This window comes from Aphis gossypii, chromosome 2 (assembly GCF_020184175.1).
Source record: "Aphis gossypii isolate Hap1 chromosome 2, ASM2018417v2, whole genome shotgun sequence".
Lineage (NCBI taxonomy): Eukaryota > Metazoa > Arthropoda > Insecta > Hemiptera > Aphididae > Aphis > Aphis gossypii.
The window spans coordinates 74,289,041-74,303,847 of record NC_065531.1 but is presented as its reverse complement, the minus strand read 5'-3'; the positions used below and the strand labels follow the sequence as shown (position 1 = coordinate 74,303,847).

Genomic DNA, 14,807 nt, shown 5'->3' with positions numbered 1-14,807 from the left:
CCTTAAATATTTTCTAGATTTTTAAAATGTATAGTAGGTAGTATAGATATAATACAGATTTGAAGTTCCCACACAGAGACTTGTCTCCCTATACCAGTTATACCTATAACAATTATTTTTATTTATTAGCAATTTCATAAATGGTTATTTATAATAGTTTAAAGTATATGATTTTAAGTTTTAGAATACTCATTAATGTCATTAGTCATTACCTCTTTAAATAAATCGTAAAACATTATTCACTGTTGGTACCTATACGTACCTAGTAACTGAAATTGGTATTTGGTATACGTAAATATTATTAATATTAATGAATTATGATCGATGGACGATAATTACACGTAGACAGTGCAACACGTTATTATTTATTATATTATAATACATTAATACGAAACACCTATTGCAATTATTACATATTTGTTCTGCATACACGCACATAAATGATATATGTAATATGACAATATATACCTAACTAATATCTATACAATACTCACGTAACTAGGCAACAACATGTTACATTATACAATTTATAGTGGTCATCTATACTCAATAGAATACGAATTCACTTGTATACATAGTTGGTTTAGTTTGACAGTGATTGAGTATACTGAAATGAAAGGGAAAAATAGAACCTAGTAGAACTGTATTATAATAATATTGTTAAGAAGATGTGTATTACGCAATCCGTCTTATCGGCGTATAGGTACTTCTGCAACCGTTCAATTTAATATACTTTTATTACGTGGTTGGTACCCATACAAATTTTAATAGTGAAATGAATAATATTATACTTATACATAAGTACCTACCTACCTAATACTGCAGTCTATAATAAGTTTAAAATGATTATGAATATAATAAATATTGAATCGTGTTAAAATAACAATGCATTTATTAGATATTTTTAGACTATAGATTTGAAATTTTCATTGTTATGTAGGTAGTAGGTACCTATAACTCGAATACACTACGTTACTTTCTATATGTATACTGCAGGTACCTATATAGTATAGCTTATTCAATACATCAATGGCTTAAATTTCATAATTTATATTAAAAGTGTATTTGGTAACGCATTTAACCTACAGCTACACATTATTATCTCGGTGTTATTATTTAATGCACATATTTTTTTTTCTAAGTAATATAACAGTCGTTGCTAGATAAATTGAGACGACGGCGGCTTTTTCAATAGGTGAACTAGATGTAGCCATAGACTACTAGACTAGTGGCGACAGTGTGTTATTAGACCGCGCGCCGTGCTCCAGTCGCTTTACCAATTTGTTTATTATAAAATGTATAATAAACATACATTTAATGTATAAAAATAAACAACTCGGCTAAAAATGACAATAATAATAATAGATTAATGTGATATGAAAATTATGGAAAAAACTAAAAAAAATCGATTAAGCGGATACCGCTCTGTTGTACATTAAGTGCCGTGTAGATCGCTATTATATATTTTAGGAGTGTTAAATTTGAATCCTTTGATAGGTGTCATTGTATACGAAAAACGATTCTGAACGAAGATGATTTGTCAGCCTAGAATACAATTTCCAGTAGTTGATGAAAAAGGAGGTTTATGTTTTAATGTTTTGAATACATCAACATTTAAGTTCTTTTACACTATTATTGTAAGCCAAACTTATGGAAAATCTTGTATTAAATTTTCAACACTTAGCTACTTATACAAACTTTTTTATGAATTATACCTACAAAATAGTTTATAAATATTCATGATTTTGACGAATTCTCGTCAATATTTGAACTCCAAATGCTAATAAAAAAAAAATTGTGTCTATGTATTCGAATAATTTTTGAACTATAAGAATAACTTATGAGGAACTTTGTATTCAAATTTCAAGTATTTTGACTCGGCCAAAAAATTTTTATCGATATTTATAAAAAAATTTCTCAGAAAAATAGAAAATTTCAGTTGTCTATAAATAGCTCAAAAAAAGTTAAAATATTTTGAAAATTAAATCATGTAAAGAAAATGCCAATCTAAATAACTGATGAAATTCTCAAGTATCTACGACTTATACTTTTTGGATTATAACAAATATTTAATTTCATTTGAAGATAAATCGTTATCGTTACGCGATTTCGTAATAATTTTAAATTCAAACGCATTTAAAATTTCTTCACTAAGTAATGATGACTGATGTTTCAAGTTTTCTCTACAGCTATTTGAAGGAAATCTTATAAAAACCAAGTGTTGAATTTTTTAACCTTAGATACAAACACAAACATTTTATGATTTTTCAACTACGAAATTGCTTGCAAATTTTCGTGATATTGACATATATCGTAAAAATTTGAACTATAAATGCTTATAAAAAAAAATTGTGACTAACAATTTTTGATTTTTTTTTAACTACAATAAGAAAAACTCATAAGGAACCTTGTATTATATTTTCAAGTTTTTTTTGGACACCCAAAATTATTTTATCGACACTTAAAAAAAATTTTCAGAAAAATCAAAAATTTCAGTCACCTATAAATAGCTCAAAAAATGTCAAAATATTTTGAAAATTTCATTATATATAGATAACACTAATAAAAACATTTGGTGAAAATTTCAAGTATTTACAGTGATTAGTTTTTAAGTTACAACCTTATAAAAAAAAATCGATTTGATCGGAAATTGGTTTTGCGTAAAAATTCCGGTCTGTCCGTCACTTTTTTTTCGTTTTTTTCAATTTTTTGAAAACTGTTGGAAAATCTTTACTCTTGACCTCTATAATGCACCAAGGATATTCACTTTTCCATCCGAAAGCACCCCCGAAGTTTACCTACATGATTTAAAAATAAAATAAATAAATGTTAACATCATTCAATTTTATCAAATATTTTAATTTATATATATTGCATATTTATTGTTGGTACACTTAGATAGAATTATGACCAAGGTCCAGGAATATCAATTCTAAGAAACTTTGAGTACCTATAGCATTTAGTACCTAGTAAGTAATATATAATTATAATTAGGTAATTATAAATATTATACAATATACTTGCTTATAGTTACCTAGGTAGTAGGTCAGACTGTCTCTTATTAGTTGTTAGAGATCAAAAATCGTGCATAAATGTCCAAGAGTAGTTTGTAGACAGTAGCTGGCTGGTGTACAATTAATATATAATTATATTGGTAGTTATAAAATGTAAATTATATTTCAAGTTCACATTAAAATAAACATTTTACTCATTTTAGTACCGGTTTGCTGTGTGCATATACTGCTAAGTAATATGATGTAGTGTGCACAGTATAGTGACAGGTGTACACATTATAGTCATTATACTGTACATTTATACAATAGGCACTAAAATGATCACTTACTACACGTTTACATTTATCCGTTAAGGTTTGTCATAGTTCAATTAAGTATACTATACTATCCGACCCACTGAATGTGTACTACATGTACCGATGAAAAGAGTAAAAAGTGAACAAAATACTATAGTCCAAAATCATAAATAAAGTTTTTAAACTATGTTTATTCTGACAGATTTAATTCCACAATCACACAATTACTATTAATTATTACCTATTTATTTAGAATTCCTTATCGAATTTTTCCTTGTAATTCTAATTATTGTGCTCATAAGTATTTTATTTTAATATTTCTTTTCTTTTAAATATATTTGTATATGTAAATGCAAAATATACAATTTTTAATTGCCATATTTCTACTAACTATATAATACTGGTATAATAATTAATAATTAATACGGTCAGCGAAACTTTTATAGTTTACTGCACATAGTTCTCAGCCAAGAGCGTAACCTTTGTCTAAAATTTTTTTAAATACTTTTGTTTTAAGTATTACTATCTTATAATATATATAATATATATTAAATATACTTATATTATTTGTATATCAAGTTTATTTGATTTCAACTTAACCTGTGTGTTTTCGAATACCAACAAGACCTACAACGAGACGTCGAACTTCATCATAAAATAAATTAAGAGTACAAATGTAGTAAGAAAGTAATATGCATACGTAATTTTTGGTTGTCAGGTGTGGGGTATAAGGATAAGGGTTAATTGAGGTATTGTAAATAAAACAAACCATTAAATCTGATTGTAACATATGTAATTTACGGTAATTATCATATAATAGATGCTGTATATTGACTTGATTTGTATAAGATTATATATTGACTTGATCTGTATATAATTTTGACAAAAAGTAGTGACATGATACTTCATTCGCGATTAATTGTCGTGGGATAGATGACAACAGATAATATTTAAAAGCAGTATACCTACGACGCGAGTAGCAACGATATGCATTAATGTTAATGCTGTGAGTTGCGATGATGTTTTACAATTGATTGTAAGTTGCAGTGTGCCCAGGGCCGTATTTACGCCTAGGCCGGCAAATTTTGTAAGAAATAGAACAAAAAAATCATATAAATATTTACCAAATTTTTTTTTCTTGGTGTAAGGGCGGCATATTTAAAAGGGCCTAAGGCGGCACTTGTTCTGAATTCGGCACTGAGTGTACCCACGACACGAATCGCTATCATGTTACACAGCATGTTGCTACCTGTGGTGTGACGAAATTGTACATTTGTGTAGTTATATGAATTTTAAAGTGACAAACTAGTGACACAGCACTGCTTTCGCGTTACAGTATCATGAAATAATATAGGTAGTATTTATGAAACAGTAATCTCAAGACGAGTCGCTAGCATATGCTATAATGATGTGTCTGGCGATAAGATGCGACGATGTTATAGTATGTACGTTTATATGTTCTCTATGTTCTCAGTGACAAAACATATGGTGACCAGGGTAGTTACCATTGCAATGATCTGGAATGGGAACTGCGATGACATAGTTACATACAATAACAAGTATGGAAACTGCAATGACAACGAGGGATCTCATTTTGTTTTCAATTTGCGTTTCCGATTTCTGAAACATAAAAATAAAAATAAAATAACTAGATTGTAATTTTTGCATGTTAACATAATTTATGAGAGACTATAGTGTTTTTAGTTATCGTTATTGACTATTTAATATTATCATCATCAATGTAAAAAAAGAAAAAAAGAAAAGGCGGAGCTGCTGTATAATTTTGTAAACCCAATATATTTTATGGTTTTAAGAGCATATTTTAAATTTTTAAATTTTATCATTTTTAGAGAATATTTGATGATTAATTATATGTTAATAATATAATTTGAAAATTTGGCAAAAGCAAAAAATGTCTGTATAATTTATAATTATTTTAGGAGTTTTCACTATAGCTATTATTGTATTGTGAATCATTATATTTATTAGTTGACACACGATTTCCCGTTTCTATTAATGAATATTAATTACAAATTATAAAATATAAGAATTAAGTAAATTATTAAAATATTTGTATTTATAAAACTGAGATTAAAAATAAAACACACAAAATGATATCTGTATTTACTAATATGGAGAAAAAGTGACGAAAAAAAAATTGGTCTGCTTAAATTTTGGCACTCCTTTTATTATATAAAACTCAAATGGCACCATTTTTGGGTCACATCATGCCGAGCTGTGAAAACACACGTCACTATGCTTTGATCTTACAGAAATCAATAGTCGGACCCGAAGAGAATAAAAAATCTATGGGAAATAAAAATATTTTATTTTAAAACCGAGAGAACGAATCAACGAAATACCACACGTATATTTTAATTTTTTTTTTGGAAAAAAAGAACATATAATATTTGCAACTTTGAACTGTTTTAAATATCGCAAGTAAGGTGTAAACTGTAAATGGTATAATAATTGAAAACGAACTTCACGTGATTATATTACTTATAATATTATACTTAAATTTTTTCGCATATTTTTTGATTAGTGATCACAAAAAAACGCCGTAGAACATTTATAGTTTTATAACTATTATAATTTCGATTTCGTATGTAGGTACCTATTGGTTAATAAAAAAAAAAATGATATTCTACTCACTGATCTACGATGAAAGAAATTTAAAATGCTGCTCTGGCTGACGTTGTGAATTTACTATAAACGTACTGCGTGAAGCTGACGGTTTTATAAACGGCATTTATCACATCAGCTTGTTTTGTAATATCACTTGATCTGTTATATCTATAATAGGGTCATAAGGTTACCAATATGGCAGTATATAAGGACTACCAAGTACATATATTTCTAAATTAGAGAAATTAGCTAATGATTTAAAATTAGCAGAAGAAAATATAACAGATAATATGTTAATTAGAAAAATGTTAATGACTACGAAACAGTTATCAGCATTTTTACAGCGCATGAGATTCAATGCAATCTGAGAATAAAACGGTTTATAACTTAACAGGTCGTTTGTTATTGGAAGAATCTCGTTAATTACAACAGGACAATACTTGCAATATTGATTTGGAAAAATTAAGTGCATTTTCTGCGAAATCTTGGAGTAAATTTGGTTGGAAAACTGGTAGCCATTAAAAGCGGGTAAATATAATTTCATTAATTCAAAAAAGGTTGGTCCTTGTTTTTATTGTGAAAATGTTGGTCAATGGTCATCATATTAAGAAGGAATGCCGGAACTATCTCAAAAAGCAAGAGGCTATGAATACAAAATCGTCGGACAAAGATAAAGGGCAAAGGCCAGAAAAACATGTTATTTCCGCTGATTTGGAATTTTTACCAAGCTCACATGTAAGATTTTTATAAACAGGTAGATTACTTATGAGATCACACGACCTTAAATCGCACTTGATTATTTTTTTAATAATACTAGTCCTCTATACGTCATTGAGGAGACTCATATAAATACGAGTAGAGGACCTAGTATTTATCAGAAAATAGGTAGTCACAGTTCTAAACTGGCTATTAACCCTACTTATAAGACTTTTGCTCGTCGTGATCTTCGTCACAGCCCCATTGCCGCGAGTGTAACGGTCATTCCTAGTTTTGTAACTATAGGATAGCAGTAAGCTATTTAATTTTGTATTTTGTTGTTTAACTTTATTAAGTAACTGTCTATATTTAAATTAAAACATCAAGTGTTCAACCAGGAACGTGTTACGTCCTTTAAATAATTAGGTTGTAAAGGTCGCAGTGTCCTGCACAGCGATCATTACAATAGACTCATAGTGGTATTTTTTGTAATAAGGTTAGATAGGAGTTTAAGTGATGTAAATATATTATATTTTTATAATAAGCAGTTTAAAACTGTATGAAAAAAATTATTTTTCACCCATCCAAACCCTAATAAGTAATAATGGATCTTATGGACCCCCTAAGTCATTTTCAAACCAATTAGAATAATATTTCAATTTGTACCTGAAGCTATAGCCTATATTACTGTTCGTTAAATTTGACCTAGATTTCAAATCAGCTGGAGAGTAAGTTGTCCAATTCCTTTTGGTGACTAAACGTTGTCCATTATATTGTTTTATAGCAAAATATTAAAATAAAGATTAGGCGAATAATACTAATTCAATAATAATAAGAAACTTAAAAGTTATAATTATAATTATAATTAAACTCATCACAAGTCGTTGATTCATTGACAGTATCAATGTCACTAAACATTAATGTTATGATGTCATTATCATCATCATTTGAAACACGTACAGATTTAATAACCGGATGTTCCATCATTTCAGTTTTCAATTGAGCATTAAAATGTTGCAGGTTAATAGTATACCTATCTGAATCATAGATAAAGATTTCATCTGTCAATCTTGTTTGTTGGATTTCACCAACTGTAGATACAATTGATGTTTCTTGAAACAATTTAGTTGTCTTGCCACTAGTACCTCGACTAAAAGTATTTAGATACCTATAGTTAAATAGTGTTTTAGACACTTAGATAGAATTGTTACCAAGGTCCAGAAATATCAATCCCAAGAAACTTTGAGTACCTAGACACCTAGTGCCTAGTAAGTAATATAATTATAATTATTACACAATATACTTGTTTATAGGTATAGACTATAGTTACCTAGATTGTTACCTAAGACTGACACTTTAGTTATTAGAGATCAAAAATCGTGCATAAATGTTCAAGAGTAGTTTGTACTTTGTAGACAGTAGCTGGTTGGTGTACAAATAATATATAATGATATTGGTAATTATAAAATGTAAATTATATTTCAAGTCTATATTAAAACAAACATTTTACTCGTTTTAGTACCTATCGGTTTGCTGTGTGCATGTACTGCTATAGTGCTATATGGTATTATGTACAGTGTACACAATACACATTATATTGTAGATTTGTACAATAGGCATTACAATGATCACTTATTACGCGTTTACGTTTAACAGTTAAGGTTTATCACAGTAAGTTCCATTAGGTACACCACACTATTAGACCCACTGAATGTGTACACATATACCTACCGATGAAAAGAGTAAAAACAAAACACTATATTCCAAAATAATAAATACCTAATGTTTTTAAAATTATGTTTATTCAGACAGATTTAATTCCGCAATCACACAATTAATATTAGGTATCTATTTTTTTATTTAAATTCTTTATCAAATTTTTCCTTATAGTTTAATTATTGTGCTCATAAGTATTTTATTTTAATATCTCTTTTCTTTTAAATATATTTTTATATTATGTAATTAATGTAAAATGTACAATTTTTAATTGCCATATTTTTACTAATTATTTACAAGTGTAATAATTAATAATAATTTAATTTATAATTAACAATAGCAAATATATTTACATAAATAATTTAACAAAAAAGTGTTATGAACTACGCTGTAGTAACACAGTATAACACACCCTCTGAGACTCAAAGAATCTATATTTATAATAATGTTATCGAAAACGACCGAGTAACTTTTGTGTCCTAACGAGGGAACTATGGAAGTTAAAGAAACATTAATTTATACATATTATATAGATGGATACAAATAAAAGTAACCCAAATGTCCTTTAACAGCCATAACACACTAAGATACTCCACTGAAAATCAATATTTTTTTAAATGTTTTAAACATTAAAACAATGACATTAATTTCATTTTGTTCAAAGTTTTAATCTAAAAAGGTATTTTTTTTTTTATATATATACATAGATATGAAATAATCTTAATTATTTATAAAAGATAAAATGTACGTATACATTTATAATTTTTGTATCTAGGTATAATAAAAATCAAAAATTTAAACAACTATATGACTAAACCAAACTTTACTAAAATTATGTCTCTTGCCTTTGACCATAATCTTATTATTTTTACCAGACCGTGTAACTATTAAATCTTCCGGATTCTCCTGAACAGTCAGCATCTGTGATGGTTAATTGAAATAAAAAATTCAATAGATAACACAATATTCTTATAGAAAAAAATTACTCAATTTACATTTTTTTTTTATTCAAAAATATCAAACTGTATTTTATCTTTGAGTAAAATGATACAAAAATAAAAACACCTTGATTTTTCAGTATAAATATAATTTATTTTAAAGTATAATTGTAATTTTGATTTTAGCTTGTGTATTACAAAGAGTGTCTTAGAAGCATTTACGGTGAACAATTCCTGGGCCGGATTCGTCGTATTCTTGTTTAGAGATCCACATTTGTTGGAAGGTGGACAGAGAAGCTAAGATGGAACCACCAATCCATACGGAGTATTTACGTTCTGGTGGGGCAATGATCTTAATTTTGATTGTACTTGGAGCCAATGCGGTAATTTCCTTTTGCATTCTGTCGGCAATACCTGGATACATAGTAGTACCTCCGGAGAGCACAGTGTTAGCATATAAGTCTTTTCTGATGTCAACGTCGCATTTCATGATGGAGTTATACACAGTTTCATGAATACCGCAAGATTCCATTCCCAAAAATGAAGGTTGGAACAAAGATTCTGGGCAACGGAAACGTTCGTTTCCAACGGTTATGACCTGTCCGTCAGGTAATTCATAAGATTTCTCCAAAGAGGTAGAAGCGGCGGCTGTGGCCATTTCCTGTTCGAAGTCTAAAGCAACATAGCATAATTTTTCTTTGATGTCACGGACGATTTCACGCTCAGCTGTAATCATAAAAATTATTATAGAGATAAGTAAAACTAGTTCAACTTTTGTGCATACGAATAGTAATTAAATACATACCAGTAGTGGTAAAGCTGTAACCTCTCTCGGTTAAGATTTTCATCAAGTAGTCGGTTAAGTCACGACCAGCCAAGTCCAGACGGAGGATGGCATGGGGTAAAGCATAACCTTCATAGATTGGTACTGTGTGTGAGACACCATCACCAGAGTCCAAAACGATACCAGTGGTACGGCCGGAAGCGTACAAAGATAATACAGCTTGGATGGCAACATACATGGCAGGTGTGTTGAAGGTTTCAAACATAATTTGGGTCATCTTTTCTCTGTTAGCCTTTGGGTTCAACGGGGCTTCGGTCAACAGAGTTGGATGCTCTTCTGGGGCAACACGAAGTTCGTTGTAGAAAGTATGATGCCATATTTTCTCCATATCATCCCAGTTAGTGATGATTCCATGTTCAATGGGATATTTCAAAGTAAGGATACCACGTTTGCTTTGGGCTTCATCTCCTACGTAACTGTCCTTTTGTCCCATACCGACCATGACACCCTAATAATAAACATAAATCCAGTAGTAAGAAATCGATGTGTGTGGTAAGTCCAAATTAATATAAATAACAACGATTAGCCAAATCAAATATTTCCAGACACTCAACATAATTAAAATAGCCATCTGTTCCAAATGAGAAAGAGTGGGAAATAGATAGAATATTTAATTCACCACTAAATTTGACCTACCTTAAAATTGAATTTACTAACATAGTTTTTCACAGCAAAATTTATATTTATAGTTACATACCTATATAGATATTATGTTAGTATTCATAGTATCCACCCAAGTACAGTAATCAAATCATAAATAAAATAATAATAGATAATAAAGTAGCAACTACAGATCAATAGTAGGTTATAAAACTGTAGTTAACGAAGGAAATGATAATTTAGAAATTATTGTCAATTCCTAGTTATTGTTTTAAAAGGTTTAACAATATTGAACATATCTTGATTATTATATCAAAATATCTGTATTATATTTGACAATATTATAAATATGTCTTTTACGATATGATAATTGAATATATTATAATATAAATATAATACCTAAACCTTAATTTATGATTTTTATTGATTATAATTAGCAATACGATTTTTGCATTTAATCCATGTTCTAATTTTTATAACTACATACAGTAAATATATTTTTTACCGATCACACGTAAACAAAGAAAATGATAATTTTTTGTTTTTACATGTATATTTAGAGTGTTTGTTGAGAACATATTTGTCAGAAAAATATTTGTTTCACTATATTCTACACCTCAAATTAATATCCATTCAAAACGTATAGATGTATTCAAAAACTTGAGACTTCGAGTTGGCTACATATACACATGCCTTAACAATTATTGAAAGAGTTGATCAACTAAAAAATGTTATGGTTAATTTTTTTTGAAAATAAATATAGCATAATAGATGAATTTCAAAAGAAAACAAATTAAGACATTTTAAATTTTTTTATGTCAATTAAAAATTATTCAGTGAATAAACCGTTTTGGAATTTAAAAACAAGATAGGTACTAAGAAAATAGTTTTTATATCTGTATAAAATATCAAAAATTCATTGACACATTTTTTTTTATTTTATGCATTTGAAGTTGGAATTTTGTTAGAATTTGTCTAAATAGCAAAAAATTGCAAACTATTTTGTTGTTGAAAATCCATAAAAACTTTTCTTTTTATATCTTGGTTTTGAACATTTAATACAAGATTTTTTTTATGAAAAGTTTATATTGGAACTATAAAATCTAAAATATGTAGTTAGTGGGAAGGCCAATTAATGTAGGTAACCCAAATATTTTCATTACTAAGGTTATAATTAAATATTATTCTTAAATTCTTAACACATAAATACATATTCTAGGCTCTAGCCAAGTATTGTAACCCACAAATAAGTATTTATGGCACAAAATTATATTTTTCTCTAACTCAAAGAACGTAACACTCATAAACAAAATAATGCCGATTAACATTAGCTATAACATTATATAATCAGAACAATTTTCATTTTATTCCAGTCACAAGTAATAATGTAAGCCTCAATGTAACCATTTTAGTGACTCATAAAATTTGGTTTTTGAGGGTTACCTTAGTTGGCATTTCTACCGATAATTACCAATATAAAAACAATTCATTTTTATAGATATTTTATGTTCCAATTCGGCCAAAATTACTTTTTTATAGACGATATGTTACTTATTGTATTATAATTAAAATATTTAAAAACATTACTTATGTTATACCTTTATGTATTTTATATGACTATGAATTTTCCTATAAATAATAACATTTTTAATTTATTTTAAAATATTATCTGTTTTAGGTTCTATATAGGTACTCAGGCACGTACACAAAAAAAAAATTCGGGGGGGGGGGGATCATAAAAAAAAATTTACAATAATCAATATTTAACGATTAATGATGATATGAATAAAACTACAAAACTACTAATTTTTGGGGGGGGGGGGTTGATCCCCCAATACCCCCCTTATATACGTTCCTGTAGGTACTATATAGTATATATGATGTACAGCTAAGCAATACCCACTTGTCCACCTTTTCAAATATGAATTGTAACATTTACATAAAAACTGTTTCAAAAAGGATTTAAATAAATATGTTATATTCTCATAAAATTTGACTTAAAAACTTTATTATTAATAGAAAATAACCATAATGATAACTCCTTTTTTTAGATAATAATAACCGATCGAAAAACTTATCAGTTATCAGTAATAACTAGTCATTGGTCTTAATTTATTCCTAACTAAATCAGGCATTATTCTTATTGTCTAGTCACTGTCGACATTAAAGAGTACAGACTAATTGTTATTTTTTTCCGGTAGGTAACATAACCATTTTAGAATCCATATTTTAGTATGTGTTTGACGTCAGAAACTATGTATTAACTTATAAACAACATAATAATGGTGTATTAATTAGGTTTTTTAACAGATATTTAAAATCTGTTAACTAAAGTCTAAAACAATAAATAAATTTGTACAAGGAAGAAAGCCAAAAAATGGAAGGTTCACATGAATAGCTAGGTATTGTAAAAGATTCAGTTCACTAACCCTTAGAAGATTAGGTTATATTATTATACATAGGTATTATATTATATATTTTATATTGTATAATTATTTACTAAAATATCTGTTAAAATACTTTTTTATATGGCATCTAGGTCAAATATAATAGTAGATCAGATGTTACTATATGTAACATTTATCCTAGTGGGTGAAATTTGAAAAGATAATTTGTTTAAAATTTGAGTAATTTTATGTAGGTAGTTATATAAAATGATATTCATTAAAAAATCCCATTGAAGAAGAATTGTATACAGGCCAGTGCTTAATTTAACTTCATTGAACAGGTTTGTGACAAATTCACATCATATTTTATATTTACAGATTTTGTGGGTGATATATAGTAGGTACCTAGTGGTTAATAGTTTTTGTAATATCAATTATTTTAAGAATAAAGTTTAAAAAAATGTAAATGTATATTTTTATTTGATGAATTTTAAAAATTTCGAGGAATACTATCATGGTAATATTTGGAATGATGGGTGTTAATACTAACTTGATGACGTGGTCTGCCGACAATAGATGGAAAGACGGCACGTGGTGCGTCATCACCAGCGAAACCAGCCTTGCACATACCGGAGCCGTTGTCGACAACCAAAGGCGCAACATCATCGTCACACATTTTGTTGATTTGGGTTTTTGAATCTGAAAAAAAACACATTAAATGATAAACTTACGATTACGATTGGGCACCGGTAAATACTGTTAACGAGGATACATCATGCCGAGTATAATACATTTCAGTATATTGTTATGAATAGTTTATACATAAATGTGTAAAAAAATAAGTCAAATAACCTATTAAAAACTACCACAGCGATTTTAAAAGTGATTGGGTGACATCATGCCGAAGTAAAAAAACACACGTCAAAATGCTTTGGTCGTACGAAATTCAAGCGTTGGAGCCTAAGAGAGTAAAAATCTTTAGGAAATAAAAATATTTTATTTTAAAACCGAGAGAACGAATCAATGAAATACCATACGTATATTTTCATTTTTTTTTTCGAAAAAAAAACATTCAATGTTTGAAACTTGGAACTATTTTAAGTAACAAGTACCATAGGTATAAATGGTATAATAATTATTGTAAATGAACTTCGCGTGATTATATTACTTATATTATACTTAAATTTTTTTTGCATATTTTTTTATAAGTGATAAAAAAAACGCCGTAGAACATTTATAGTTTTATAACTATTATAATTTCGATTTCGTATTTACTTACTAGTATAATAATAATAAAAAAAAAATGATATTCTACTCACTGATCTACGATGAAAGAAATCTAAAACACTGCTCTGCAGTCTGCTCTGGCTGACGTTGTGAATTTACTATAAACGTACTGCTGGGTGGTACCGACGGTTTTATAAACGGACTTGATCCAAAAATATAATATAATAAGTAATAACACTAATAACTTAATATATAGTTATATCAGTAGCGGCTCGTTGACTTTGGAAGTGGTGGGTGATAATAACTTATTTTAATATTTTGGCATAGTAATATAAAATTGTCTACCAATCTATAATTAAAATGTAGAATCATAAGCTCAACAATTATTTTACCATATATACCTATTTCAGTTTTAAATATTATTAAGAATGAACTATAAATATAATAACTAATAATTTTAG

General features: G+C 28.0%; 1 protein-coding gene and 1 long non-coding RNA gene across 4 annotated transcripts; both read right to left on the bottom strand.

Annotated features, from left to right (window-relative positions):
• Positions 1-2,783: 2,783 nt before the first annotated feature.
• LOC114121454 (uncharacterized) lies at positions 2,784-6,188 on the bottom strand. Of its 2 annotated transcripts, XR_007603761.1 has the most exons (3): positions 5,966-6,121; positions 3,035-4,930; positions 2,784-2,798 (listed from the first exon to the last, which is right to left on the bottom strand). It is a non-coding gene; the product is annotated as an uncharacterized LOC114121454 (long non-coding RNA). The 2 variants fall into 2 exon arrangements; XR_003592198.2 differs by lacking the exon at positions 2,784-2,798 and having other exon boundaries at positions 4,087-4,930; positions 5,966-6,188.
• Positions 6,189-9,420: 3,232 nt separating this feature from the next.
• LOC114121443 (actin, muscle-like) lies at positions 9,421-14,600 on the bottom strand. 2 transcript variants are annotated; one of them, XM_027983789.2, is made up of 4 exons: positions 14,439-14,600; positions 13,670-13,818; positions 10,094-10,580; positions 9,421-10,014 (listed from the first exon to the last, which is right to left on the bottom strand). In XM_027983789.2, the coding sequence occupies exons 2-4, from the start codon at positions 13,793-13,795 to the stop codon at positions 9,497-9,499; spliced, it is 1,131 nt and encodes a 376-aa protein (XP_027839590.2). In that variant the 5' UTR covers positions 13,796-13,818; positions 14,439-14,600; the 3' UTR covers positions 9,421-9,496. The 2 variants fall into 2 exon arrangements, with proteins under 2 accessions (XP_027839590.2, XP_027839597.2); XM_027983796.2 differs by having other exon boundaries at positions 14,399-14,498.
• Positions 14,601-14,807: the final 207 nt, after the last annotated feature.

Coding starts and splice junctions, on each gene's coding strand:
- LOC114121443 (XM_027983789.2), bottom strand. CDS start 13,795: ATGTGTGACGATGATGTTGCGCCTTTGGTTGTCGACAACGGCTCCGGT. Junction 10,581..13,669: donor TCGGCAGACCACGTCATCAA/GTTAGTATTAAC, acceptor GTTTATTATTAG/GGTGTCATGGTCGGTATGGG. Junction 10,015..10,093: donor TTACAGCTTTACCACTACTG/GTATGTATTTAA, acceptor TTATGATTACAG/CTGAGCGTGAAATCGTCCGT.